The following is a 22,628-nucleotide window of genomic DNA, read 5'->3' as shown; positions in this document are numbered from 1 at the left end:
CTTGACATATTTGCTTTAAAAGTCCAGAATCTAAAAAAAAAAAATTGTGTGTACAGTCTGCGTATTGATGACAGTTTTTTCAGCAACATAAGAGTTAAAACAGGTTGGTGCACCTGTGGAACTGGCTAGGTTAAATAGTGTAATGTAATACTTCAGAATATCAAAACATTTCCGTTTGAAACGTTATAATTCATATTTCAGACTTAAGCTTATATTATGATATCTGATAACTAACTGTGTACCGGTACAGTATAAACAAACACAGTCGCAGCCTCTGTATAAATAAACAAGTGTGCATACATTATTCAAAGTGCAGCCTGTTGTCCTCAATGTGTCGTCATGAGGACTGTGGGTGCGGAAGTAGCCTGCACCGTGTGCAGAGGATGCGACCTGCTGGTGACCGCGCGCACAGGGAAGTGAGATGCATGGAATTGAGACATGACACTGAGATCCGTTTAAATCCCAACAGTTTTGTTTATTTGTGACTTGCCTCCGGTCCATAGACTGTATCTGGTCCCGTTACTCCGGACTGAAGGAACATATTCACTGAGGGATGGGTGCGTTCCAGTCCTCACCTGGTCAACCAGAGTACGTTGATCTGAAGGAAAAGACGGGCTGTGAGTATGAGCTTATCATCATTCTTGTTTTTGCATTTGCGGCTAAGCTATTTTAATTGTAAGACCTTACACAGACACGTAGGATGTGTGGAAACATGAGTTCACTGCACCGGAAATGAGACCTAATGAAATGTTTTCTTGGTTTAAATCGATCTTATTTTGAAAGGGGAATTCATCGTCTAAGAAAGGTATGATCAATATGTGCCTTTTATTGCGTAACTACACTCTTCCAGCAGCCTCTATGTGGTGCAGTATTACTAAATAATTTACTGCAAGTTAATGGAAGTGTAACTTTACCCAGGTAAGAAGAGGTGCTGTAAATAATAGACGAACCACTGTATTGAACGCTTTTACAAAACAAGGTTAAATTAATCAATTGCCTTTTTGTTAAATGCAACAAAAGCTATCGTATTTAACCTGTAGCCTTATTTTAAATTGGTGCGTGTGTTAGATACAGGTGGCACATCACAGAAAATCTGTGTTTTGCATACAATATGAATATCCAAATCTGTGGCCTTGAAAGCATCAATTGATACGTGATGGAATGTAGAGCATATTCAGAGCAAATGTACTTATTTAAATGTCAAAAAGATGACTATCTAACCGGTTTGAATAACATGTCTGTTTTTCTCCATTGTTTTTAGAGGCATTTTACCTATTCGTTTTGCATACACAAGAACTCTTCTCCTTTTCTATGTTTTAGTTTCAATTTCGCAGATCAGAGTCCTACATACAAGGTTCAAGCTGTTGGGCCACAATGGGGAAACTTTGAAGTAAGTGTTTTTTAGAACCTTTGCTGACTATTGTGTATTCTTATGTGATCATTTCAGGTTGTGAAAAACGAATTGGCCTGGCAGTTGATCAGCTTTCTTTGGAAGTGGAAACCTGCCTAACAAGTCTTTTGTCTGCATAAACATTGTGCAACCTGTGTCCATGATTAAATATTACTGTATGCTGCCACTCCTTAAAATCCTTGTCCACTCTCAGGAGGGATCATTTCAATAGCATCCCAGATCTGGCATGCAATCCCATCCGCTCGCAGATAATAGAGGCCTTCTTCGACAGAAGGTACAATGATGATGATTTGAATGTTGCCTGAACTTTTCATATGATGTGAGATAAGATTCAATAATGTTATGTCTGAACTGCACAATCTGCGGGCTGATCTCTATATTCCTCTAGAAACTTTCGGCAGAATGGCGAGGGCCCTGTGGATGAGATCCACTTTGAGGAGTTTCTGATGGTCATGTCCCATTTCAAGGCCCCATCGCCACGCATGATAGAGGAGCGTGAGAGCGTCAGGAGGGAGAAACTGAGATGTGTGTCTTCAATCACATTATCACATGGTTGACATTATCTGTGGCTGATATGCAGCAGTTGAACCAATACCTGTGTTTTTTTTCTCTGTAGTTATATTCAACATGCATGACACAGACGACGATGGGACGATAACCCTCGAGGAGTACAGACATGTAAGCTTCCGCTCACCGCTACTCATGCACTTTAGCTGTCACATAACCAGGGAAAATCACAACAATCCTTACTCACATTCTGAGGAGATTATCATGACATGTTAGTTTAATGTTGTTAAGGTATCTTTTGAACAGTTTTGGATAATTTATGGTCAAGAGACATAGTCTGACACAGACTTGGTGATTTGAGTGTCTCCAGTCTAACACTAGTCAGTGGCCTTTCCTGCAACAATTGCTAGTTAATTAAGGCAAAATGGAGGAATGTCCTTTCCTCAAACCTTTTCAGATGATGTGTTTGATACCGGTAGCCATTGTAGTAATATTATTTGATTTCAACTTGTTGCTCACATCTGTCCAGGTGATCGACGAGCTACTATCTCTCACCGAGGACCTAGGGAAGGACACAGCCAAAGACATTGCTGATGCTGCCATGAGGGAAGTGGCCAGTACTTCAATGGCTCACATGGTATGTGAGATTCAGTTTAGATTAAATTAAACTTGAGTTTGATTCATTGTTTGTCTGTAACCTTTCTTTCTCACACGCAGGAACCTGATGAATTCTTCGAGGGAATCACATTTGAGCACTTCCTTAAGGTTGGTACACGGATCACGCACTATTATAATACATATGTTTGCTAAATCTACTTTCATAGTAAATTAGCATACTTTAAATGTGCATTTCAATATGTGATTATTATAAAATATATTGCAAATAAAAAGTCAGCCACTTTTAAGGAAAGTGAGATATAACGTAATATTAAACAACATAAAACTCTTTCTTTTTCTAGCTGCTGAAAGGCTTTGAGATTGAGTTAAAAATGAATGTTCACTTTTCAATAATGGACACCCCAACGTTTTGTAAGTGAGGTTGGTACACTGCACTATGCAGAGACTTTGGGAACACTCTGGAAGCTCTTTATAATGATTTCACTATTTGTTACTAGTTTTTAGTTTATTGCTTGCATGGAAAAATATGCCTTAATTATGTTTGAATAATGATGTAGATTCAATGAATATAAAGATATAGTAGAAATGGTCAATTTCATTGTAAGCAATAATATGAGATAATAAGTCTACTAACTCTGCATGAAAGTAGTTGGACTAAGCAATAATCGAATATCAATGTCCGACTCTATGCATGCAAATATTGATGCTCAAAAGACTTGAAAGAGTTAATGCCATAAATCAATAATATTAATAATCAGGGATATAGAGATGTATATGTAAAATATATTTATATTTGTCTTATAATAGCAATACAACATTGAAATGCCTTTCACAAGTATGATCCTCAGTGCATGCTCTGCACACTACATTTGCACAATAAAAACCCCATGAACCGTATTCCAGTTAATGGTGCGCCTTCCTGCTAAAAAGGAAATGGGAGTGCTGGCATGCGAGTTAAAATGCCTGCTGGCATTATCTGATCGAAGAATGAACAAGGACTTCATGATTCACCTCAAAAAGATAATTTTGACTTTTTAAGACCACACATATGATGAAAAGTCATAGATATTTTAATATCAGGAGTTTGAATAACTTTATACTGTATGAGAATTTAACATTTCAAGCCAAACTTAAGCGAACAATGCTTGATTCAACAGCTACCACCAGTTACCTTTAACTCCATTGCTTTGGGGTGATTGTTATACACAAAGTCATCTCATACACAACTTTTTGAAAATAATAAATATGAAAGCATTGTAATAATCTTAAAAGTGCATTATAAATGGGAAGCTGGTTATGAGAGTGTAAACGTTACGCAATGACAACAACAACCCCAGTGTGTGATTCTGGCTGCAGTCAAGCTCAAACTGTGACTATCAATAAAATAAGCTTTCACTTGTACCTGTTTATATGTTGTGGTTAATAGGTATTGAGTCTTGTCGTGTGCTTGTTGTTTACTAATACTGCATGTTTGAACATGTTTTCATATTTCTAGTGAATGCTAAATTATTGACCGTCTTGAATGTTTAAAGATAGCCATCAGCACTTCTGATGCTCAATGTATTCAGTCGTGGCTGTATACTGCCCCCCACAGGTCAAAACATGTAAAGCATGTTAAAGGATGAACCTGATGACCTGATTCAATACATGTGTTTGTGTAATTTCTCCAGTCGGTACATTACCTCATGAATAATGTTTAATGTGGAGCTTTCATCGGATACATGTTTGTTCATTGTTTTGACGATGATTATCATTTGAATTATTAGCTGTCATGTCCAGTCCTTGTCACTGATTCCTTTACTTTGTAAACCATCCATATTTTTGCAATAAAATACAACACATGTGTTTCAGAATTCTAACTTTCTACTTGTGTCTTTGGAGAGTATTGTATTCCAATCTTTATGGCCATTTCTCTTTGGTTCTGTAGAGAATTTCTTGCTAGATATATGTTACAGGATATATCATAAAACAACGGGTTTAAAACTAAACACAGCTCTAATTTCTGTTATTGAAGTTAAATCTAAACAGCTAAAACAATGGATAGTTGAGATTAAAATGAAGCAAGTGCATGGCGGCATTTCTTCTTTGCACAACTTTTAAAATGGATAACAATGTTGGTCTTCCCAGAGGATAACACACTTTAATTGTCCTTTAATTCTAATGCCTCAAATGGTTCAAAGTGTTCACTTAATCAATGAATTTGCTTTATGCATTGGCATAGAAATATGTGCAGTCATTCATAGTTAAGAGGTGATGTCTCCCGGTGATTTTTGTAATCCAAAGACCATTTCTCTAGCGCCAGCATGAGGTTGAAGTTTATTATATGTATTTCTCATCAAATATGGATAGCTATACAATTGAGTAAAGACATAGCGTTTTTTTCTGGACCTTGGAAACAGTATAGTTTGATTAAATGTGTTTTGCAGTTCTTCAAAAGGCAACACATTTCCATAGTGATGTGCTGATGACAGGTGGATCGATGGTTACAGGAACTACAACAGGTCCTGGTTATGTTATGCGTTGCATGTGCTCTCCCTCTTGGTGGTGTTGAAGTTGTGCGGGTTATTTGGTGTTTCTTCAAGTCAAGTGCACTAGAGTGTTTTACAGGAGATCTTGTGACTACTCCAAGGCCTTTCCACCACAACTGTATCTGCTGGAGTATACTTCAGCTCTCTCCAGTATTGTACAGCATTAAGTGGGTGGTGAAAATGAATGAATAATGTAGACTGAAGAAACACTGTTGTCCTAAGGTACCCTCTCTGTTTGGGCTTTAAATAAAGCAGAGTTATTACAGGGAACTTGATTCATGACCTAGAGTGAATCCCCATCTACTTCCAGCTTCCTCATAGCTTGTGATGAGAGGAAAGTTTAGTTAAGCATTACGTAATTTCAACAAAAATACTTGGTATGTTATTTATATATGCAATATATTTTTGACATTGTCTGATTTGTATCTATCTATATAAAAGGGGTTTTTAGCAGGTTATCAACTTCTCCTGTTTTCCCCTTCTCACACTTGGGTCTCCATCTATATAAGGATGCAAGTACGCACATACACCGACACCTTGTGACTGGCCAGACAGCCCGCCAGTTTCATGAAATCTTTCCGATCAAATACTGCCTTGTGTTAAACCCATGCGTCATTCTTGATATCACACAGTCAGCGTCTCAGCTGCTTCCTGATTTAGTTTTAACTCCCTTGATACACTTGATGTCCGATTATATTGTTCCTCAGATTGAGTCCAGCAAACAGAAGACCTATGTTGTGAATGAAAATCTGTTTTTCAAGACACCATGTTGCTGAAATTGTATATTGTTTATACAACCACACTGAGAAACATAGAAAAGTTCAGCAGCAAAGCATCATTTAATAATTCTGTATACAGCAAAACAGCAAAGTAGAACCTAACCTAACATAACATATTAGACAACTTAAATATACATATATTACAGAGACATAACTTTACTCTCTTTTAACAGCATGTATCTCATCAGAAACAAAAAAATAAATAATAAATACCATAAATAGGCTTCATTACATTGATGCAGCCACCTTCTTCCTCCCTTTTAAAGTCTTTTTTTTAACCCAGTGTTGTTAAACTGACTGTCTAAGGCCAGCCTTAGGCCATCCTCAGAAGAGTGTGTTGGTGTGTGTCCTCCTTCTGCACACTTGGCTTTTTAGACTCCTCAGTTCTCTGGAAACATTTGACAGGAGCTCCTTGAAGGTCTTCAGCACCACGCAGCCGTAGACCTTCTGCTGGAAGACGTTCTGAGGTGGAGGTAGTGTTGTGGGCCCCCCCTCTGGTAAAGGCACGTTTGGGAAGAGGCTCTGATAGAAGGGTTTTATGAGATATGCCAGGTTCCTGCTGCCAGCTGTGAACCGCCTCAGGTCGCTCAGCAGTGGGCTCGTGGGTAACTGTAAGTCTGTCTGCTGCTTGTACACCCATTCAAAATGTGGGAAGAACTCTTGGAGATGCGTGTAGATGCTCGCTATTTTCTCTGAGGGCTCCAGGCCGGAGATGTTGGGGTCGGGGACGTTGTTTACAGACACCTTGCAGAAGAGCTCTGACATTTCTCCTTGAGAGGCTTTCTGCAGAAAAAGAAGTATATAATCAAGCCACACATCTTTAAAGAGGAACATGAACATCTATGTTTTCTAAGGGTGGGGTACAAGCAGATGAGGATTTAAGACATAAAAAAAGCACTTTTATGCGTGCACTCACATATGTTTTGATTAGGTCGACAGATTCCTTCTGTAAGAGTCTGCTCAGCTTCAAACTCTTCTGCACAGAATCCCCACACTGCTGGTTTCTGCTTGCTGCCACAGTTCTTGATGAATCAAAAGCCATAACCAGCAGGAGAGAGAGTAAAGCTGTGGAGAAAGGAACTGGTCAGTTAAGGTTAACCTACATCCCAGCGGTGAGGGGAACTTTGTTTTAAAGCCACAAGTGAAGGAGGGAGTGATACAAATAAACTGTTGCTATTAAGTCTGCTATATTATCAGTTCAGGCATTTTCTAGCAACATATACTGTTGTTATAGTAAAGCATGTTTAAATGTCAACAATTGTCAGTCTCCTTAAGTATTGTCCAGACCGTTTAAAAAGTAACATTTTAAACTGTCTGTGTTTAAAGAAACTGTGAAGCAGTCAAATTGAATCTGAAAGTTTTCACTCAGTTTCACAACATCTGTAAGAATATAACCACAATAGTGTGCCAAGTGGAAGTATAAAATGCTGTTTGTTTAAATTTGAATAAAAAAGTAGTACAACTTACTTGTTGCTGTTTCCATAAACCGTTGAAAATGCATACTCTTTACATGACCATTCATTCTCCTCCCAGTATCACAGGCACATTGTAAGGACTTGGCATGATCACACCCCTTTAAAACTTTTAAAAGACAGAAAACCACACATTTGTCACAGGAGGAAATGACATGCACTTTGTGAGGCAACCAAATGTCTCGGAATCTCCTCCTTTTTCTTAGATGTGCATTTTTTTTTCTCCTTTATCTCACTAACAAGTGGACAATGCCCCAACACCAGATCAGAATACCTTTATTAAACATGCCTGGGCATGTTTACCCAGCAGGGACCGTGTCTAATTATTTTTGAGTGACCATGGGTAAAACAGGTGATTTATCATATCACTACTTTTTTTAAAATTATAAAATATTTTAAAAAATCTAAAAAGTACCTGCTGACAATAAAACCTTATAAGGCATGCATGCAATTGATTTAAGGATTGAGGTCAGTTAACCCTTTGACACAGTTCATAGATATACATTTTAACCGGCCTCTAGAGAGTGTGGGTGGGAACTTTATCTTTTACACACCGACTAAGTTTCCCAGTGGTAATGTTTTCTAATGCACTTCTTAAATTATAAGAGCAAATGTACTTCTAGGAACTTTTTAAGTTCCTTAAATTGAGTGAAAGCAAACACTGTGCCCATTTAAGGGATTTATGAGTTTCTCTTCATGGATTTACTGGCTTATGGCTTAATAATAAGACAAATGGAAACATTTGTGCTCACAAACAAGTGCATTTTAAGTTATATTTAAAGAATTGGTCTAAAGTTAATTAGGTGTCATATCTGTGGTAAAATAGTCTGGGATCAACTTTCCATATTAGCATTGTTGCCTTCTTCTCTTCACATATTTCTGCAGAATTTCATCATTATAGCTGCTAACAGCTGCACTTCAGATCATGTGTAATTTCATGCGTGCGTTTTCAGAGGAAGCTGGCAGTCAGAGGAAGTGCATTTCTCAATCAGAAACTTTTACAAGTGCGTAAAGGGGAGGGTCTGCTTAGCTCAACTAGGTAATATGTCAGACTCATAACTCCGCAAGCTTCTGCTCATGTTATCAGAATATGTGACTGGGAGGAACATATGAAAATATAGCGTGTTTTCAAGTATTGTCTAATCTTATCTTCGTCACTTCACTTCCTGTTTGGAGACACCCGATGATGTGTTAAACCAGCTGCGTGCATCACAGGGTTAATGAGAGGTCAGACCACGAAACAGATCACTGATCTACATATTGTTGTAGGCATCCACACTAGGTGCTGCATTGCCGTCAAACCACTGACTTCTAGAGAAAAGACAGGGGAACTCGACGCACCACAACACCGTCAGCACTACTGCAGGTAAAGGCTAACCACTCTGCTGCCATCCTCGGGGCTTTCCACTTGCCCCGGGGGATAAGAGGGGTTTGTGGTGTGGCGGGCAAGGGCTGCAGAGAATTCAAGAAAACTACAGTTGAATTTCTGCCAGCATATAGTACAGCCATGCCCAAAAAGCCCCAGATCGACACCCTAAATCAAGTATGTTTACCCTGAAACGCAAGGAAGTGTCACGATCTTGGTGTTATGTCACGGTTTTAGTTTTGTGTGTCTGGTAATGGGTTTTGTTTTGCTGTTCCTTTCTACCTGTTTCCTTGTTTCTTGTCTGGTCCTTTTCCCTGTGTTTTCCTCCCTGTCGTTAGTTTCCCTGGTGTGTCTGATTGTCTAATTGTGTTCACCTGTTGCCCTTGTGTTTCTCCTCCCCTGCCCGGCTGTTTCTCGTCTCGTGATTACCCCTCGCTGTATTTAGTCTCTTCCTGTGTTCCCCGTCAGTTCATTGTTTGTCTCTCCTGTCTCCCTCCATGTTGGTCACGGTCAGTTTTGTGTGTTTGTGCTATCTGTGTTTTTCATGCCATGTTTTTGTGTTATATGAGGTTAAATTGTTAACATAGGTTCAGGAGCATGGCCACGCCTAAAACTCCGCCTCGAACCACGGCCACCCCTATTTATATCCGGCAAAACTTCCGGCCACTGCTCGTCTCCATCCTTTCAAGGACTGACAGCCAGACCGTGATTCACGCCGCGCGTCGTCACGGTTCAAACAAGCTAAACGCTACCACGAGAACATTCAACTTACCATGGATCCCGAACTGCTGATCAACTCGCTGGATCTAAGCCAAGCATCCGAACGGAGCCGCGTGCGCTCTGCAATCAGTGTCTCACACACCAGCCGCCACCGCTCCCACTCAAGCTCCCCCAACGAGACACCTCCAACTCCAGACAGGTCCCAGGCTTCGTCTACTCCGCCAGCGAGGGCAAACAACCGGGGCCACAACAGGCACAGCCAGCTCCAATCTCCCCACCAACGGCAGCCTGCCTCATTAGCAGCCCCCGGCCACTCGCAGCGGCGCACTCGACATGCGTCTCGGACGGAGCCCGAACTCAGGAGGTGGAGAGACAGTCATTCAACTCCAACGTTTCCTGAAAGAAACCGGCATCCACTTTCACCGAAATGACAACAAGGCTAGACTGTTCAACCTCTACAAAGCCTACAGCAGCACAACGGCAAGAACAACGACACACACGGCTCTTCCTGCTCCAGAGCCAACCACCGCGCGTCGCGCGCGCACCACGGTCGTGACCTCACAGGCCTCCGTCCTCCTCCTCGGACACAGCGCGACTCACCAGCACCCCCTGGTGGGAGCCAGGTCGTATTGCCCTCTGTGCCTGCGCTCTGTGTCTGACATGTCGCAGCTCATGTCAACCTTTCTCTCATCCCCGCGCTCACAGGCTTCACGAAATCCCCTTGCACATACATCCCTTCATCCCTCCATCCCTTCTTCTTCTCTACCTTCAGCAGTCCACAGCAACCCAGCTTCTGCTTACCTTCCTCCTCTAGCAGCTAACCCCGTAGCAACAGCGCCTCACCCAGTAACCCAAGGGGCCATGCTACATGCTAACCCATTAGCCGATTCTTACCCAGTACCTTCTTTCCCAACTGGTCTATCCTTCCCCCCCTACCCCATCCCTTCCCCAACACCCACATGTTTTTCCTCCCCGTGCAACCAGCTACACTCTAGCCACAGCAACACCACCCGTCCGCTCTGTGTCTGACATGTCGCAGCTCATGTCAACCTTTCTCTCATCCCTGTGCTCACAGGCTTCACAAAGATCCCCTTGCATATACATCCCTTCATACCTCCATCCCTTCTTCTTCTCTACCTTCAGTGACCCTCGCAGTGAGCAGACGCTCCGGTCTCTCTCTCTTTGACCCTCGCAGTGAGCAGACGCTCCGGTCTCTCTCTCTGACCCTCGCAGTGAGCAGACGCTCCGGTCTCTCTCTCTCTCTCGACCCTCGCAGTGAGCAGACGCTCCGGTCTCTCTCTCTCTGACCCTCGCAGTGAGCAGACGCTCCGGTCTCTCTCTCGACCCTCGCAGTGAGCAGACGCTCCGGTCTCTCTCTCTTTGACCCTCGCAGTGAGCAGACGCTCCGGTCTCTCTCTCGACCCTCGCAGTGAGCAGACGCTCCGGTCTCTCTCTCTCTGACCCTTGCAGTGAGCAGACGCTCCGGTCTCTCTCTCTCTCTGACCCTTGCAGCGAGCAAACACTCCGGTCTCTCTCTCTGACCCTTGCAGTGAGCAGACACTCCGGTCTTTCTCTCTCACCCTCGCAGTGAGCAGACGCTCCGGTCTCTCTCTCCGACCCTCACAGCGAGCAGACGCTCCGGTCCCTCTCTGACCCTCGCAGCGAGTAGACGCTCCGGTCTCTCTCTCTGACCCTCGCAGTGAGCAGGCGCGCCGGTCTCTCTCTCTGACCCTCTCCGGTCTCTCTCTCTGGCCCTTGCAGCGAGCAGACGCTCCGGTCCCTCTCTGACCCTCGCAGTGAGCAGGCGCTCCGGTCTCTCTCTCTGACCCTCGCAGTGAGCAGGCGCTCCGGTCTCTCTCTCTGACCCTTGCAGTGAGCAGACGCTCCGGTCTCTCTCTCTCTGACTCTCGCAGCGAGTAGACGCTCTGGTCTCTCTCTGACCCTCGCAGTGAGCAGACGCTCCGGTCTCTCTCTCTGACCCTCGCAGTGAGCAGATGCTCCGGTCTCTCTCTCTGACCCTCGCAGTGAGCAGATGCTACGGTCTCTCTCTCTGACCCTCGCAGTGAGCAGACGCTCCGGTCTCTCTCTCTGACCCTCGCAGTGAGCAAACGCTCCGGTCTCTCTCTCCGCCCCTCGCAGTGAGTAGACGTTCCGGTCTCTCTCTGACCCTCGCAGTGAGCAGATGCTCCGGTCTCTCTCTCTCTCTCTCTCTCTCTGACCCTCGCAGTGAGCAGACGCTCCGGTCTCTCTCTGACCCTCGCAGTGAGCAAATGCTCCGGTCTCTCTCTCTGACCCTCGCAGTGAGTAGACATTCCGGTCTCTCTCTCTGACCCTCGCAGTGAGCAGATGCTCCGGTCTCTCTCTCTCTCTGACCCTCGCAGTGAGCAGACGTTCCGGTCTCTCTCTCTCCGATCCTCGCAGTGAGCAGAAGTTCCGGTCTCTCTCTCTCCGACCCTCGCAGTGAGCAGACGCTCTGGTCTCTCTCTCCGACCCTCGCAGTGAGCAGACGCTCTGGTCTCTCTCTCTGACCCTCGCCGCGAGTAGACGCTCCGGTCTCTCTCTCAGGGAAAATAATACAAATAATAAAATAAACTTCGCTAGCCAAGCCGCCGGCCGCATCAAGCCGTTCAACCAGGGAACATACCGGGGTGCTCCGGACTCCGAGCGTTACTGCCGCATCTTTGCAGCACGCGCATCCCTCTCTTGCCAATTATGCGGAGCCCCCTCCCACCCGGCCTGCTTAGTCAGCTCTCCACCATCTCAAACACCTCACTCACTTTCCTCTCCATCACGCAACGCCTCAGACTTTAACCGTCTATCACCCGCAGGGAGGCAGGATGGTGTGCAACAATTTCAATGACCTAGGCTGCTCTTTTTCTTGCTGCCGCCTCATGCACATCTGCTCTTTCTGCGGCGGCGCTCATGCCAGGAGCACCTGCCCTCACAACCCAACTACATCAGCAAATTGACTAGCACGGCACCTCAGCACACCCGTCAAGATAAGCAACTTAGCTACCGCCTCAGCGAATCATCCAGATAGTCTGTTTACTTTCTCACCAATGGCTTCACACATGGTTTCCACCCAGGCATAGCAATACTGCCTGACACATCTCACATCTGCCACAACCTTCAGTCCGCTTTAACAGAACCTCACACCTTCGACACCTTACTGGCCAAAGAAGTCAAAGAAGGATTCATGATAGGCCATTCAATAGTCCCCAAACAACCACAGACTCCCCTATGTGCTCCATCTTCTCGACGACTTTCTCACGGGCACTCCACCATCCTCACCCCCCTGCCACGGGCTGAGCACACTCATACAAATATTTTGCAGACCTTGGCATTACTCTGTCTGAAGAGAAAACCTCAGGGCCTACAACCTCCATTGAGTTTCTAGGCATCACCCTGGACTCAATGTCTTTCTGGGCTTCTCTATCCTCAGAGAAAGTACAGCGCATCACCCTCCTCTTGTCAAACTACTTACAGGCAGACAGATGCACGAAACGGCAGCTGTTAGCCCTCCACGGCAAACGACTCATATTCACACTCCGGAGTAAAACGGATCAGCTGGGAATTTCTTTCCACATCTTCGGCCTGAACTCGTATCCCAGCCATACGAGCCACTAACCAAATACCTCAGCGCAAGGTACGATGCATACGCAACGCCTCAACACCCACTCTTTCTCACCGAAACAGGGAAAACGGCCACACGTTTCTGGTTCCAGAAACACTTCCACAATGTGTTGCTTATTTTGGGGATATGCTCAGAATACTATTCGAGCCATTCCTTCCGCATTGGCGCAGCGTCCAGACCGGGCTTCTCTTATCCAATCATCTAGGCCCTCGGCCGCTCGTCATCCCAAGCGTATCACGCTTACATCCGCAACAATCTCAATGATCTCAGACACGCTTAAGTCAGCTGCTTTAATCCGACTCTTTTGGGGGCCCGTAATCAGCCCACGCAGATCATGCCGGAGACGGAACCCCCACTCTGAGTCTCCCACTGCACGGACCACAGCTCGTCCTCCCAGATCATCCCTTCACCCCCCTCATATCATTCACATGTTACTTCAATAAACTTACAAACATCACACTGTTGTGGCGTGGTTCCTGCTAGTGAAATGAGGTTACATTGTTAACATAGGTTCAGGAGCATGGCCACGCCTAAAACTCCGCCTCGAACCACGGCCACCCCTATTTATATCCGGCAAAACTTCCGGCCACTGCTTGTCGCCATCCTTTCAACCCACCCTCCCTCTCCCTTCTACCCATAAAGTTCCCCTTCCGACTCACACCGAGCGATGCATCCATGCATCCATCCATCCCTTCTTCCCTCCCTCAACATCCCTTCATCCCAACATCCTCTGCCCGTCAACATTTATATTTAAACTGTGCATATTTATATACTGTATACTAACATTTTAATTCCTGGTATTGTCTGGGGGCCCGTAATCAGCCCACGCAGATCATGCCGGAGACGGAACCCCCACTCTGAGTCTCCCACTGCACGGACCACAGCTCGTCCTGCCAGATCATCCCTTCACCCCCCTCATATCATTCACATGTTACTTCAATAAACTTACAAACATCACACTGTTGTGGCGTGGTTCCTGCTAGTGAACAGCTTTTAAAATAAAGCTCGCCTTTTTGTTTCTAGTTCTGTTTTTTTTAAATATGCATTTGGGTCCTACCTTTTTCCGCGATTCTCCAAGCTTAGAAGAAACTGGACGCTCCTGCAGTGTAACTTCCCTCTCACCTCCTGTTCAAGGTTCTTGTTTTCATAATTTATCTTTGGCCTGCATGTGTGTTTGTAGTTTCACATCTTATTAACATATACAGCATTTGATATGTGAAGTAGGTCACAGCATTCACATCACACCAAAGAAAAGCAAAAGTAAGAAGTCCTAGACCACATAAGTAAGCACTTCAAGGAAATGAAACCACAAACGATAAGAAACGCATTGTCATAAGATGCAGGATGTCAATTGAGACTCCTTTGTTTCAACAGAATCTCTTTTATTTTATCTTTGAACTGCACAGGAAATGGTGAATACGGTTGTTTAGGAAAGTCCCCTTTATTCTAACTAAATACATCTCTAGTAACTCATAATTCACACAAATTGTAAGGTTCATAACCGTTCTGAAGCTCTCAGGCAAACCTTATTCAAGCACCCCAATAGCACTTTTTGTTATGGAACCATTTGTCCGCAAGGCTCCAGTTATGTGACCAGACAAAAGGCCTTACTGCATATGAGAACCTTTTTCATCAAATTTCAGAAAGTTTGTGAAAATGTAAAAGGCTGAAAAATCTAGAGGAGCCATTCAACTTCAGAACACACTCTGGTCAAACATAACAAATTCAGATTTGTAGCTTTCAACGTGTAAAACAAGAGCATTTACGTCATATTGCCATCAGAAATTGACTGTCATTATGTTCCTCTTTTTAAAATACTTTGTTACTTCAGGGGACATCTTCCACCTTTCAGCCCTGTGAGGAACATGACCGAACATTAATACATGTTGTGGCTCTGAAATGAAAAGAGAAAATAACAGGTGAAGAAATACCTGCCAAACATAACAGGGTTGCATTCAAGACCACCACATTAAACAATGTTTCAAAAACTGACCCGTGATAAAATAGTATTTATTTTCTCATACATATACTTCATTTTTAGAGGGTTTCACTGCATGGGGTACTCTTAATGTCATGAGTGTTTGAAAAACTTAGTAGTGTTTTGACTCAGAGGGGTTTTCAAAATGCTTTACATTTTGTAAAAATCAATCGTCTCTCCAAGACAAAAAACTACAAGGCTAAAGGTGGTATTAGAAATTAAGCACCAAACAATTATCTTTCCATTCAGTAGAAATGGAAACATTGTGCAACCTGTTCAATGACCATAGTGAACATGGCAAAAAATATGTAAATCTGATCATTAGACACTATTTACTCAAATGCAATCTGGACCCACATGTTGTGTTTGCTTTTGTAGAACCGTCGCTCCATGAAAGATTGTGGTGCTGATATTATAAGAAGTCTGTGGTTCCATCCACCAGCATGTATACAATCTGAGAGTCTAGTGATTTGACTTAGCAATATATTGAGCTATTGTATGACCATATCTCTATATTATAAAACAAAAACGAAGCAAAAGTCTTTATCGTTAAGCTCTGTTATCAGTAATAGACCAGTATCTCTGTATGTTCTAGCTATATTCTCATGTACAAATATTCATATCAAAAGTTATACAGCACAATTCTCACCATTTTCCTTTACAAGAACTCTGATTAGTGAACATTAAATGATTCACATATTTAGATGAAACCAAAACAAAATGGTGCCGGCCTCAGTAAATAAAATATATATATAACAAACACGGAAACTAAAAGCTGCTTCAGGCACAACTTAAATAAAGGCATTTGTGAAATTATCATATCAAATATGGCGCTTATGTTCAGTATCCATAGGCTTAAAACAAAAACAAAAAAAATGCTTTTATTTACAAACAGCTAAAATCTCTGACAGATTCATGCTTCACTTCACAACCTGAATTTGTCCTTAAAGTGCATGCAATAATAAGCAGTTTTACCAAGTGGGATCTTGTATTGTGATAAGGGTTGATCAAGCTGATGCCAATTGATTCTACATATCAAATAAATAAATAAAGATAAGAACTGTTGCCTAGTAAAGTGAGAGACCACAGTATACTGTATGCATAAGCACAATATGGAAGTATGAACAAAACCATTTACAAATGAATAAACTCTGACTTTATCCAGTGACCCCATACAGTAATATTCACATTCAGAGCAAAAGAAACAAAATATAATAAAATCAATAAAAAAATAAAAAGCCGCTTAACACCACGGGGGAGTCCGCAGCTCACATTCCACAATGTCCCTCCACGTAGCACACATTAAGCATCATACGAACATGATGGGTTTCTACTTAAACATATCAAAGTGCCAATTTTACTAAAATTTCCTGAATTATTCAATTCATACCAAAAAAGAAGGAAATGGCATGGAGGAAAGAGTCTGTTATTTTTAACACATACGTTTTTTGAGATACATTGACTAGGTTTGCTTTTTATTGACATGTTGTTGTAGATTATTTTTGTTTTATTTCCCCCTTCAAGTTTCACAAAAGAAGTTCTCATTGCACGTAACACCTCCGTTCAAAGATGCAATATCTAAGAGAGAAGAAAAGCAATAGAGAAAGTTATCCAGCTTTGCCACTGTGGACGTGACAAACGGTCAAGTGGATGCGAAAAGGGCACGGATATGTTGTCCTCTAAAGATAAATCCACTTTCACCTGGAGTCTTCTTTGGGGAAGTCCAGAGATCCCAGGCTTCCAAAGCCGAGACATCTACTTTCTGTGTCAAAAGTGTTATTTTCTCTGTCCTGACGCTCAAACAAGTGCTTGATCCTTTCAGTGCGCTCCTTCTGAAGCGCAACCAGTTCCTCTTCAATCTGTCATCAAAAAACATGACGAGAGTTATTTCAACATATAATCTCCAACTTTAATCTTGTCTGCCCTGGTAGAGACGGGGCTTTGTCATTGGTTACTCCATGATTTGTTTACAGTGAAACATCACTAAAGTTGGATTGACGGATACATTTTAGTGTTGATATTCCTAAAAGATTAGTGGTGGCTCTGATAACTGATATGTCATTCAGCATGGACATTTAAACTATTGCAACAATTTCAATTGTTTTTCAAGCAAACCCTTTGCCAGCCATTACCTCGTCCAGCTTCACAAATGTGAGGAATTGCTGCTTATCTTTTCAATAGAGTATGTGATAGTACACAAGATTTCTCTTTTGCCCTATTTGTAAAACAAAACAGGACATTTGAAGACGATTTCTTGGGATTTAGGTGGCAGGCATTTTTTAAAAACATTTTCAGAATTTTTTTTAACTGATAAATCAATGACTTGAGAAAATGTGTCTCATTTAATATTGATAAAGATACGTTCTAAGTTGAAGTCCCTTCATCATGACATTTTCTCCAATGAGCCGATATTAAATGTGAGAGTACTGTACTGTACTGTACTGTTGGGCCATGCTCTCTTAGTTGATGAACCCTTTTCCTTTTTGTACTCTGTACCTGCTTTTCTCTACGATCCCAATCAAACATCAGCTTTGCACACAAGATATTTCTAAGATAAGATTTATGTTCACCTAACCCTGTGCCTGTCAATTTGAATATGGTGATGCTAAGCAGGTTCAATGTTTATCATTATAGTTTAGCTTGGTGACATGCTAACATTAGCTCTAAACACAAAGTTCAGATAAGGCAAAGTATTGGACAAACCAAAGTGTGACCTGATGATGACCCCCTTATACCCTCCTTTATCCTAAGGGAGACTACATGTCATAAAATCCTTTCAATAGTTGATAAAGAGATTTATATTTTTTAAAGACCAGATGGTTAACATTTGAACAAACATTTGATTTGCAACAATAAGTATATCATATGTATACAGCACCTAAGTCAATGGGCCTCCTAACAATGAGAAAGTGATGCCAATGTCAACAAAACTAAACAAGTATTTTTAAAGAAGCCTTTAACCTTTTAGATGACCCCATGGATGTTCCTCAGGCACCACCTCCATTTATCTATGTCCTCTTACATTGTGGAGGCTGCATTCATTTAAAGTATTTAGGGATGGCTTGGATCTTAAACCTACCTTCTGTTCAAGGTGCGCTCTGCGTATGGAGACCTTCTGCTCAAGTTTCTGCTGCTCTCGCTCATGTTGGGTCTCCATCTGTGACTTGGTTTTCCTCTGGTAGGCGTCCAGGAGCTCCATCTCTTGCTTCAGCTGCTGCTTCAGAGCTTGGCACTCCGCTTCCTGCTCCGCGTCTAATCGCATCTAGAGACCCAGCGAGACAGAGGTAGTTACAAAGACATTAACAACAAGCATAGGTTGAGCCTCATTTATGAAACTACAGGCCAAGTTGGGATGAAGATGTAAGAGGTCAATGCAGGTAACGCTGTAATCGTACCGCGTGTGACGCCATCATCTCGTTGATGCTCTGCTCGTACTGCTCAGCCAGGATGGCCAGCTTGCGTGTCTGCTCCTCTTTCAGGCTCTTCAGGATGCTCTTGTGGTCGCCTTTGGGGGAGACCTCCAGCTGATGGTTCCTAAGAGCTTTGTACTGCTTGTTCTGCACCTTGCACGTATCCTGAAACTGTCTCTTGATCTGCATCTCCAGCATCTGCACAGGTAAGAAAGAGGAATTCATGTATTTGTCTTTCTTTTACATACAGACTGTAAAATACAATCAAAAGTTATCTAATTATGGCACAAAAAAAGCCAGTTCGACTTCAACAAGGATGCGAAATAGATGATTTACACATCAAAAGTGTCATCATTCTTTACTATCAAGACCCTTGTATAAAAGCACACTTTTAAACCCCTTGAAATGTACTTCCTGGAAACCAACTGGCTAAATAAGCTCATATTAGCTAAGAGAGAGTTGCAGGCACCTTGAGGTTTCTGGGCTGCTGCCGCTGCTCCAGAGTATGTTTCCTGTGTAGTTCTCTCTGCCGCCGGCCGTTGTACTCCTCCTGGTTCTCCAGCTCGGTCTGGTGCTGCAGCCTCATGAGTTCAGTGCATAACTTCTGCAGCATCTGCAGCTGCCGCCGCTCCATGTCCTGCGTGGACTCGTCCTGCCGGATCATCAGGGCATGCTCCATGTCCTTCTGGGTCCCCTTCTTGTTCAGCTCCTGGGACAACAAGTGTGGTTTTTAACCTGTATGCAAATGCAGCTTTCCATACATTCTGTAAGCTGGTTGGTTTATTTAAGGGTATTAAAACAAAAAACAGGAATGATAAATGTAATTTTGCAGTAAAAAATAAATGTCTGAAATGTCTGAAATTAAAAAGCTCTTGATTTTTTTGAAAGCTGGTCAGAGTAGCAGTTTGAAGAGGTCATTCAAGGTTTATTAGTAATTCATTGATTTATCAAACAAAAATTATCAAATTAACTGCAGCAATATTTCTTAAGGATATTGAAAGTCATTATAAGAAACCTTTTTTTCTTTGGGATCTGGTTTGGTGATCACTGGCACTGAATACCTGCACAGTCTCGTTACACATAATGTGATGTCAGGAGGTAACATTACCTCTCTCAGTTGCTCCTGTTCAAATTCGTGCTTCCTGACCAGACTCCGGCGCTTGAGGGCCCTGCAGCTGCGTTCGTAGACCAGCCTCTGCTGGTCCAGCAGGAGAGACTCCTCCTCAGCCTGAGAGCGCTGTATTGTTTCTTTGTGCCTGGACAGACGCTCATACTTCTCATCCTTGGGTGTGCAAGGGTCTTCGCTCATCTCCTATAAATATGGAGACAAAATGTCAAACAGAAAAGTTGTGTAAATGATCTGAAGATAACTCATAGTGCATTTCATAATGAACAGATAAACAAAATGAGATCATAAACTTTGCGTTGTGTTTGTTTGTGATATTTACTTCTTTGATCTTGTCTTTGCAAAACCTGTACTCTTTCTTCTGATTCTCTAAGAAATTAGCCAGCTCTTTCTTTTGCTGAGCAACAATCTGTTGCTGGATCCTCCTCTCTTCTGCTGCAACAGACTTAATCTGTGAAGAGATAATCAAATAAACACCCTTTATTGACTGTACAGGCACAAGTTTGCCATGAAGTGACATCACTGAGTAGTTTCCACCTCATTCATACACCAGCTGTCAGGGCTGTACCTCTTTGTCTGTTTGAGCAGCGTGTCGTTTGGCCAGTCTTTCCAGCTCAATGTAAGTGTTGTTCGCATGTGTCTCTAATTCTTTCTGCAGCCGGAGCCTATGCTCATCCATCTCGGCCTTTAGCCTATTCTCCAGGGCGATCAGCTGCTTCTGGTGCTGCCGCCGTGTGCGCTTATACCCAGACATCTGCTCCCGCAGCTCAAAGTCCTGCTCATGCTCCTGGATCTACCTGATGACCTGGACAGAGGAACACAGGAAGCAGGAAGTCAAAGAAAACGGAGCAGGCAGAGCGAAACAACTGCCATGGTGGAGACAGAAGAAGGGGGGGAGACAGACAGCTGGTAAGTCAAAGGGTTACGGCCTAAAACAGAACAGTGCAAACAACAAGTCTGCAAACTAAAACAAGTAATCCATTTGCAGATTACGTCCACAGTAACCCAAGAACTTAAAAAGGGTTGAATCAGAAGTCTGACAATCCTTTAGGGTTGATGGTATCAATGCCTTTCAGCATCAGATTTTTTTAAAAGCGGTGAACTGCTTTTTGATCCAATTCATACTCTTGATAAGAATCAACTTGCAATACTAGAAAGCAACATCAATTAATCCATCAGTCACTTAAGCAGCATTGATGGCAATGATGTCATTCTTATGATGAAGACCAATCTGTCAAATTACTGTTCAAGATATGACACAAGATGTGGAGATGCAACATTTACAATGTGACACAATGTCATTGGTAAGCGACATCATGGAATACATATACATGCAATGCACACGCATTCAAGCAGAAGCAGAGAGAGGGGAAGCTGAGGATGGAAAAAATGACATCCATTAACAGGATCTGGTTGCCATGACTACAGATGTACAGCTGAGAACACAGACACCCCCCCTTCCCTCCCCTCCCCACCCCCCGTCGCCTGCACGCACACACGCACACATGCACTAACACACACACGCGTTTTTGTATGCAAACGGAGAGAGGGAGAGAGGGAGGGAGGGAGAGAGAGAGAGAGAGCTGCGTACCAAAGATGCTGATTTGATGGTGGCAATGTGTTCACAGATCTTGCAGTCGAGAGACCGGCTCTTGTGAGAAGTAGGCCGCAGCTCTGGCCTGGTGTCCCTGTGCACAGCCTCATCCCTCACGCAAGCATGGTCCTGCAGGGGGGGAGGAAAAGGAGGAGATAGTGGGGCTGGGTGCTTCCCAGGCCCTCCGCACTCGCTGTTTCTGCTAGAGCTGCTATTATTGCCGAATCTCCCTGAATGCAGCACACATCCAGCTTTAAATGCATCCTTCCCCTGCTTGTTCCCCCGCTACTGTCTGCAAGTTCTTCCTACGAGAGAGAAGGGCATAGCCAAACAATTGCAGGCACCACCGAGGAGGCAGCTACTGGATGTAGTCGGTTTTTTTCTGGCGTCCCCCTCTTCTCAGAGAGGAGGAACCAAATGGCTCCGGTGGATAAGGGTGAATTATGCAATGCCTACCATTGATAATCGGAGAAAGATAGCACAGGGATGTATGTTACTGCCACTCTTCTTATCCGTTTCAAAATGCAAGAAATGTTTGGAAGGAAAAATAGTTTTCCTGTGTTCCAATGATCGCATGTGGTGCCATGTCTAAAAATATTTGATTCAGATAAGGCACATCCAAACATGGTTTTCCCTCGAATATGTCGCTTGATGATCCGTTTGTATTCCACTCGAATTTCTGTCCTACATTTACAGCGCACTTGGTCATGGTAGGTGGTTCTGGTGCCTTCTATTCATCTCTTCCCTCTGTCCCTCTGCTACACTCCCCCTTCCTTTAAAGAGACACCGCAATACTACAGGCACCTCTCAACCAGCCTCAAGTTTTTTTCACATCAGGCTCTAACACCGGATTCTTTTTGAGAAATGAAAATGGTTAGAACAAAACCCACATATATTGAAAGCATACATGTTGTCAGTACTTGAAAAAAACGGAATTATAATAATTATTTTTACAATATTGTTTATTTTCTCTAAAATTCACTGCTTTTCTTCATCATATTTAAAAAAAACTACAGATTTATAATACCTGTAATTCTTTTAGATTTGTTTCCCCTCTCTCTTTCATTAGTGAAAGAAAGAAAAATCAGACCCATCACTTTGCTCTAAAATATTGACATCATCACTGGCAAAATAAATAATGGGATCTCTGTATAAACTGATACTGCATATCCCCCTACTTATTGTTACATTTACCATTCCAGATTTATTCCAGCAACGTGTGCACACTGCACCATTGCACCACTGTATTACTGTTAACACGTTGTGTTGTTCTTCTACATATGTATTTATATTTATACATCCTAGTCAAATGTTGATGTTATCCTTTGTCCTTGCTTTAGCTGTAGGACTATGTCTGTGAATGAACATTGAGAGAAACGAATAACAGGGGTCAGATTTTCTGGCCTGGATAATGAAGCTAATATTGAATCTGATATAGACAAAAAAAATGTTGGCTATGGACTAATAACATTTTGTTTGGAGTCA

The 22,628-nt window shown here is 42.8% G+C and overlaps 3 protein-coding genes across 5 annotated transcripts; 1 reads left to right on the top strand and 2 right to left on the bottom strand.

Moving 5' to 3' along the window:
• The first annotated feature begins 372 nt into the window (after window positions 1–372).
• Window positions 373–13,992, top strand: tescb (tescalcin b). 2 transcript variants are annotated; one of them, XM_034234211.1, is made up of 9 exons: window positions 373–617; window positions 1,321–1,390; window positions 1,605–1,685; window positions 1,800–1,936; window positions 2,028–2,089; window positions 2,448–2,555; window positions 2,636–2,683; window positions 3,963–3,968; window positions 13,339–13,992. In XM_034234211.1, exons 1-9 carry the CDS (start codon window positions 554–556, stop codon window positions 13,351–13,353), a joined length of 591 nt encoding a protein of 196 aa, XP_034090102.1. In that variant the 5' UTR covers window positions 373–553; the 3' UTR covers window positions 13,354–13,992. The 2 variants fall into 2 exon arrangements, with proteins under 2 accessions (XP_034090102.1, XP_034090101.1); XM_034234210.1 differs by lacking the exon at window positions 13,339–13,992 and having other exon boundaries at window positions 2,878–4,395.
• Window positions 5,881–9,897, bottom strand: m17 (IL-6 subfamily cytokine M17). 2 transcript variants are annotated; one of them, XM_034234209.1, is made up of 3 exons: window positions 9,454–9,897; window positions 6,760–6,908; window positions 5,881–6,626 (listed from the first exon to the last, which is right to left on the bottom strand). In XM_034234209.1, the coding sequence occupies exons 2-3, from the start codon at window positions 6,883–6,885 to the stop codon at window positions 6,168–6,170; spliced, it is 585 nt and encodes a 194-aa protein (XP_034090100.1). In that variant the 5' UTR covers window positions 6,886–6,908; window positions 9,454–9,897; the 3' UTR covers window positions 5,881–6,167. The 2 variants fall into 2 exon arrangements, with proteins under 2 accessions (XP_034090100.1, XP_034090099.1); XM_034234208.1 differs by lacking the exon at window positions 9,454–9,897 and adding an exon at window positions 7,311–7,401.
• Window positions 13,993–14,400: 408 nt separating the features above from the next.
• Window positions 14,401–21,891, bottom strand: taok3b (TAO kinase 3b). The gene is made up of 8 exons (XM_034234160.1): window positions 21,141–21,891; window positions 20,118–20,354; window positions 19,872–20,000; window positions 19,532–19,735; window positions 18,893–19,132; window positions 18,409–18,621; window positions 18,093–18,275; window positions 14,401–16,872 (listed from the first exon to the last, which is right to left on the bottom strand). Exons 2-8 carry the CDS (start codon window positions 20,301–20,303, stop codon window positions 16,711–16,713), a joined length of 1,317 nt encoding a protein of 438 aa, XP_034090051.1. The 5' UTR covers window positions 20,304–20,354; window positions 21,141–21,891; the 3' UTR covers window positions 14,401–16,710.
• Between the last annotated feature and the right edge of the window lie 737 nt (window positions 21,892–22,628).

Source organism: Gymnodraco acuticeps, unplaced genomic scaffold (assembly GCF_902827175.1).
Source record: "Gymnodraco acuticeps unplaced genomic scaffold, fGymAcu1.1, whole genome shotgun sequence".
NCBI lineage: Eukaryota > Metazoa > Chordata > Actinopteri > Perciformes > Bathydraconidae > Gymnodraco > Gymnodraco acuticeps.
This window is presented reverse-complemented; position numbering and strand designations above follow the sequence as displayed.

Excerpts from the sequence above, each read along its gene's own strand:
- tescb (XM_034234210.1), top strand. The coding sequence starts at position 554 with ATGGGTGCGTTCCAGTCCTCACCTGGTCAACCAGAGTACGTTGATCTG. Across the intron at positions 1,391-1,604 it reads CACAATGGGGAAACTTTGAA|GAGGGATCATTTCAATAGCA; the intron begins GTAAGTGTTTTT and ends GTCCACTCTCAG. Across the intron at positions 2,684-2,877 it reads CATTTGAGCACTTCCTTAAG|CTGCTGAAAGGCTTTGAGAT; the intron begins GTTGGTACACGG and ends TTCTTTTTCTAG.
- m17 (XM_034234208.1), bottom strand. The coding sequence starts at position 7,365 with ATGAATGGTCATGTAAAGAGTATGCATTTTCAACGGTTTATGGAAACA. Across the intron at positions 6,909-7,310 it reads GTTTATGGAAACAGCAACAA|CTTTACTCTCTCTCCTGCTG; the intron begins GTAAGTTGTACT and ends CTTTCTCCACAG. Across the intron at positions 6,627-6,759 it reads TCGACCTAATCAAAACATAT|AAAGCCTCTCAAGGAGAAAT; the intron begins GTGAGTGCACGC and ends CTTTTTCTGCAG.
- taok3b (XM_034234160.1), bottom strand. The coding sequence starts at position 20,303 with ATGTCTGGGTATAAGCGCACACGGCGGCAGCACCAGAAGCAGCTGATC. Across the intron at positions 19,133-19,531 it reads AACAGGAGCAACTGAGAGAG|GAGCTGAACAAGAAGGGGAC; the intron begins GTAATGTTACCT and ends TTGTTGTCCCAG. Across the intron at positions 18,276-18,408 it reads AGATGATGGCGTCACACGCG|ATGCGATTAGACGCGGAGCA; the intron begins GTACGATTACAG and ends CTGGGTCTCTAG.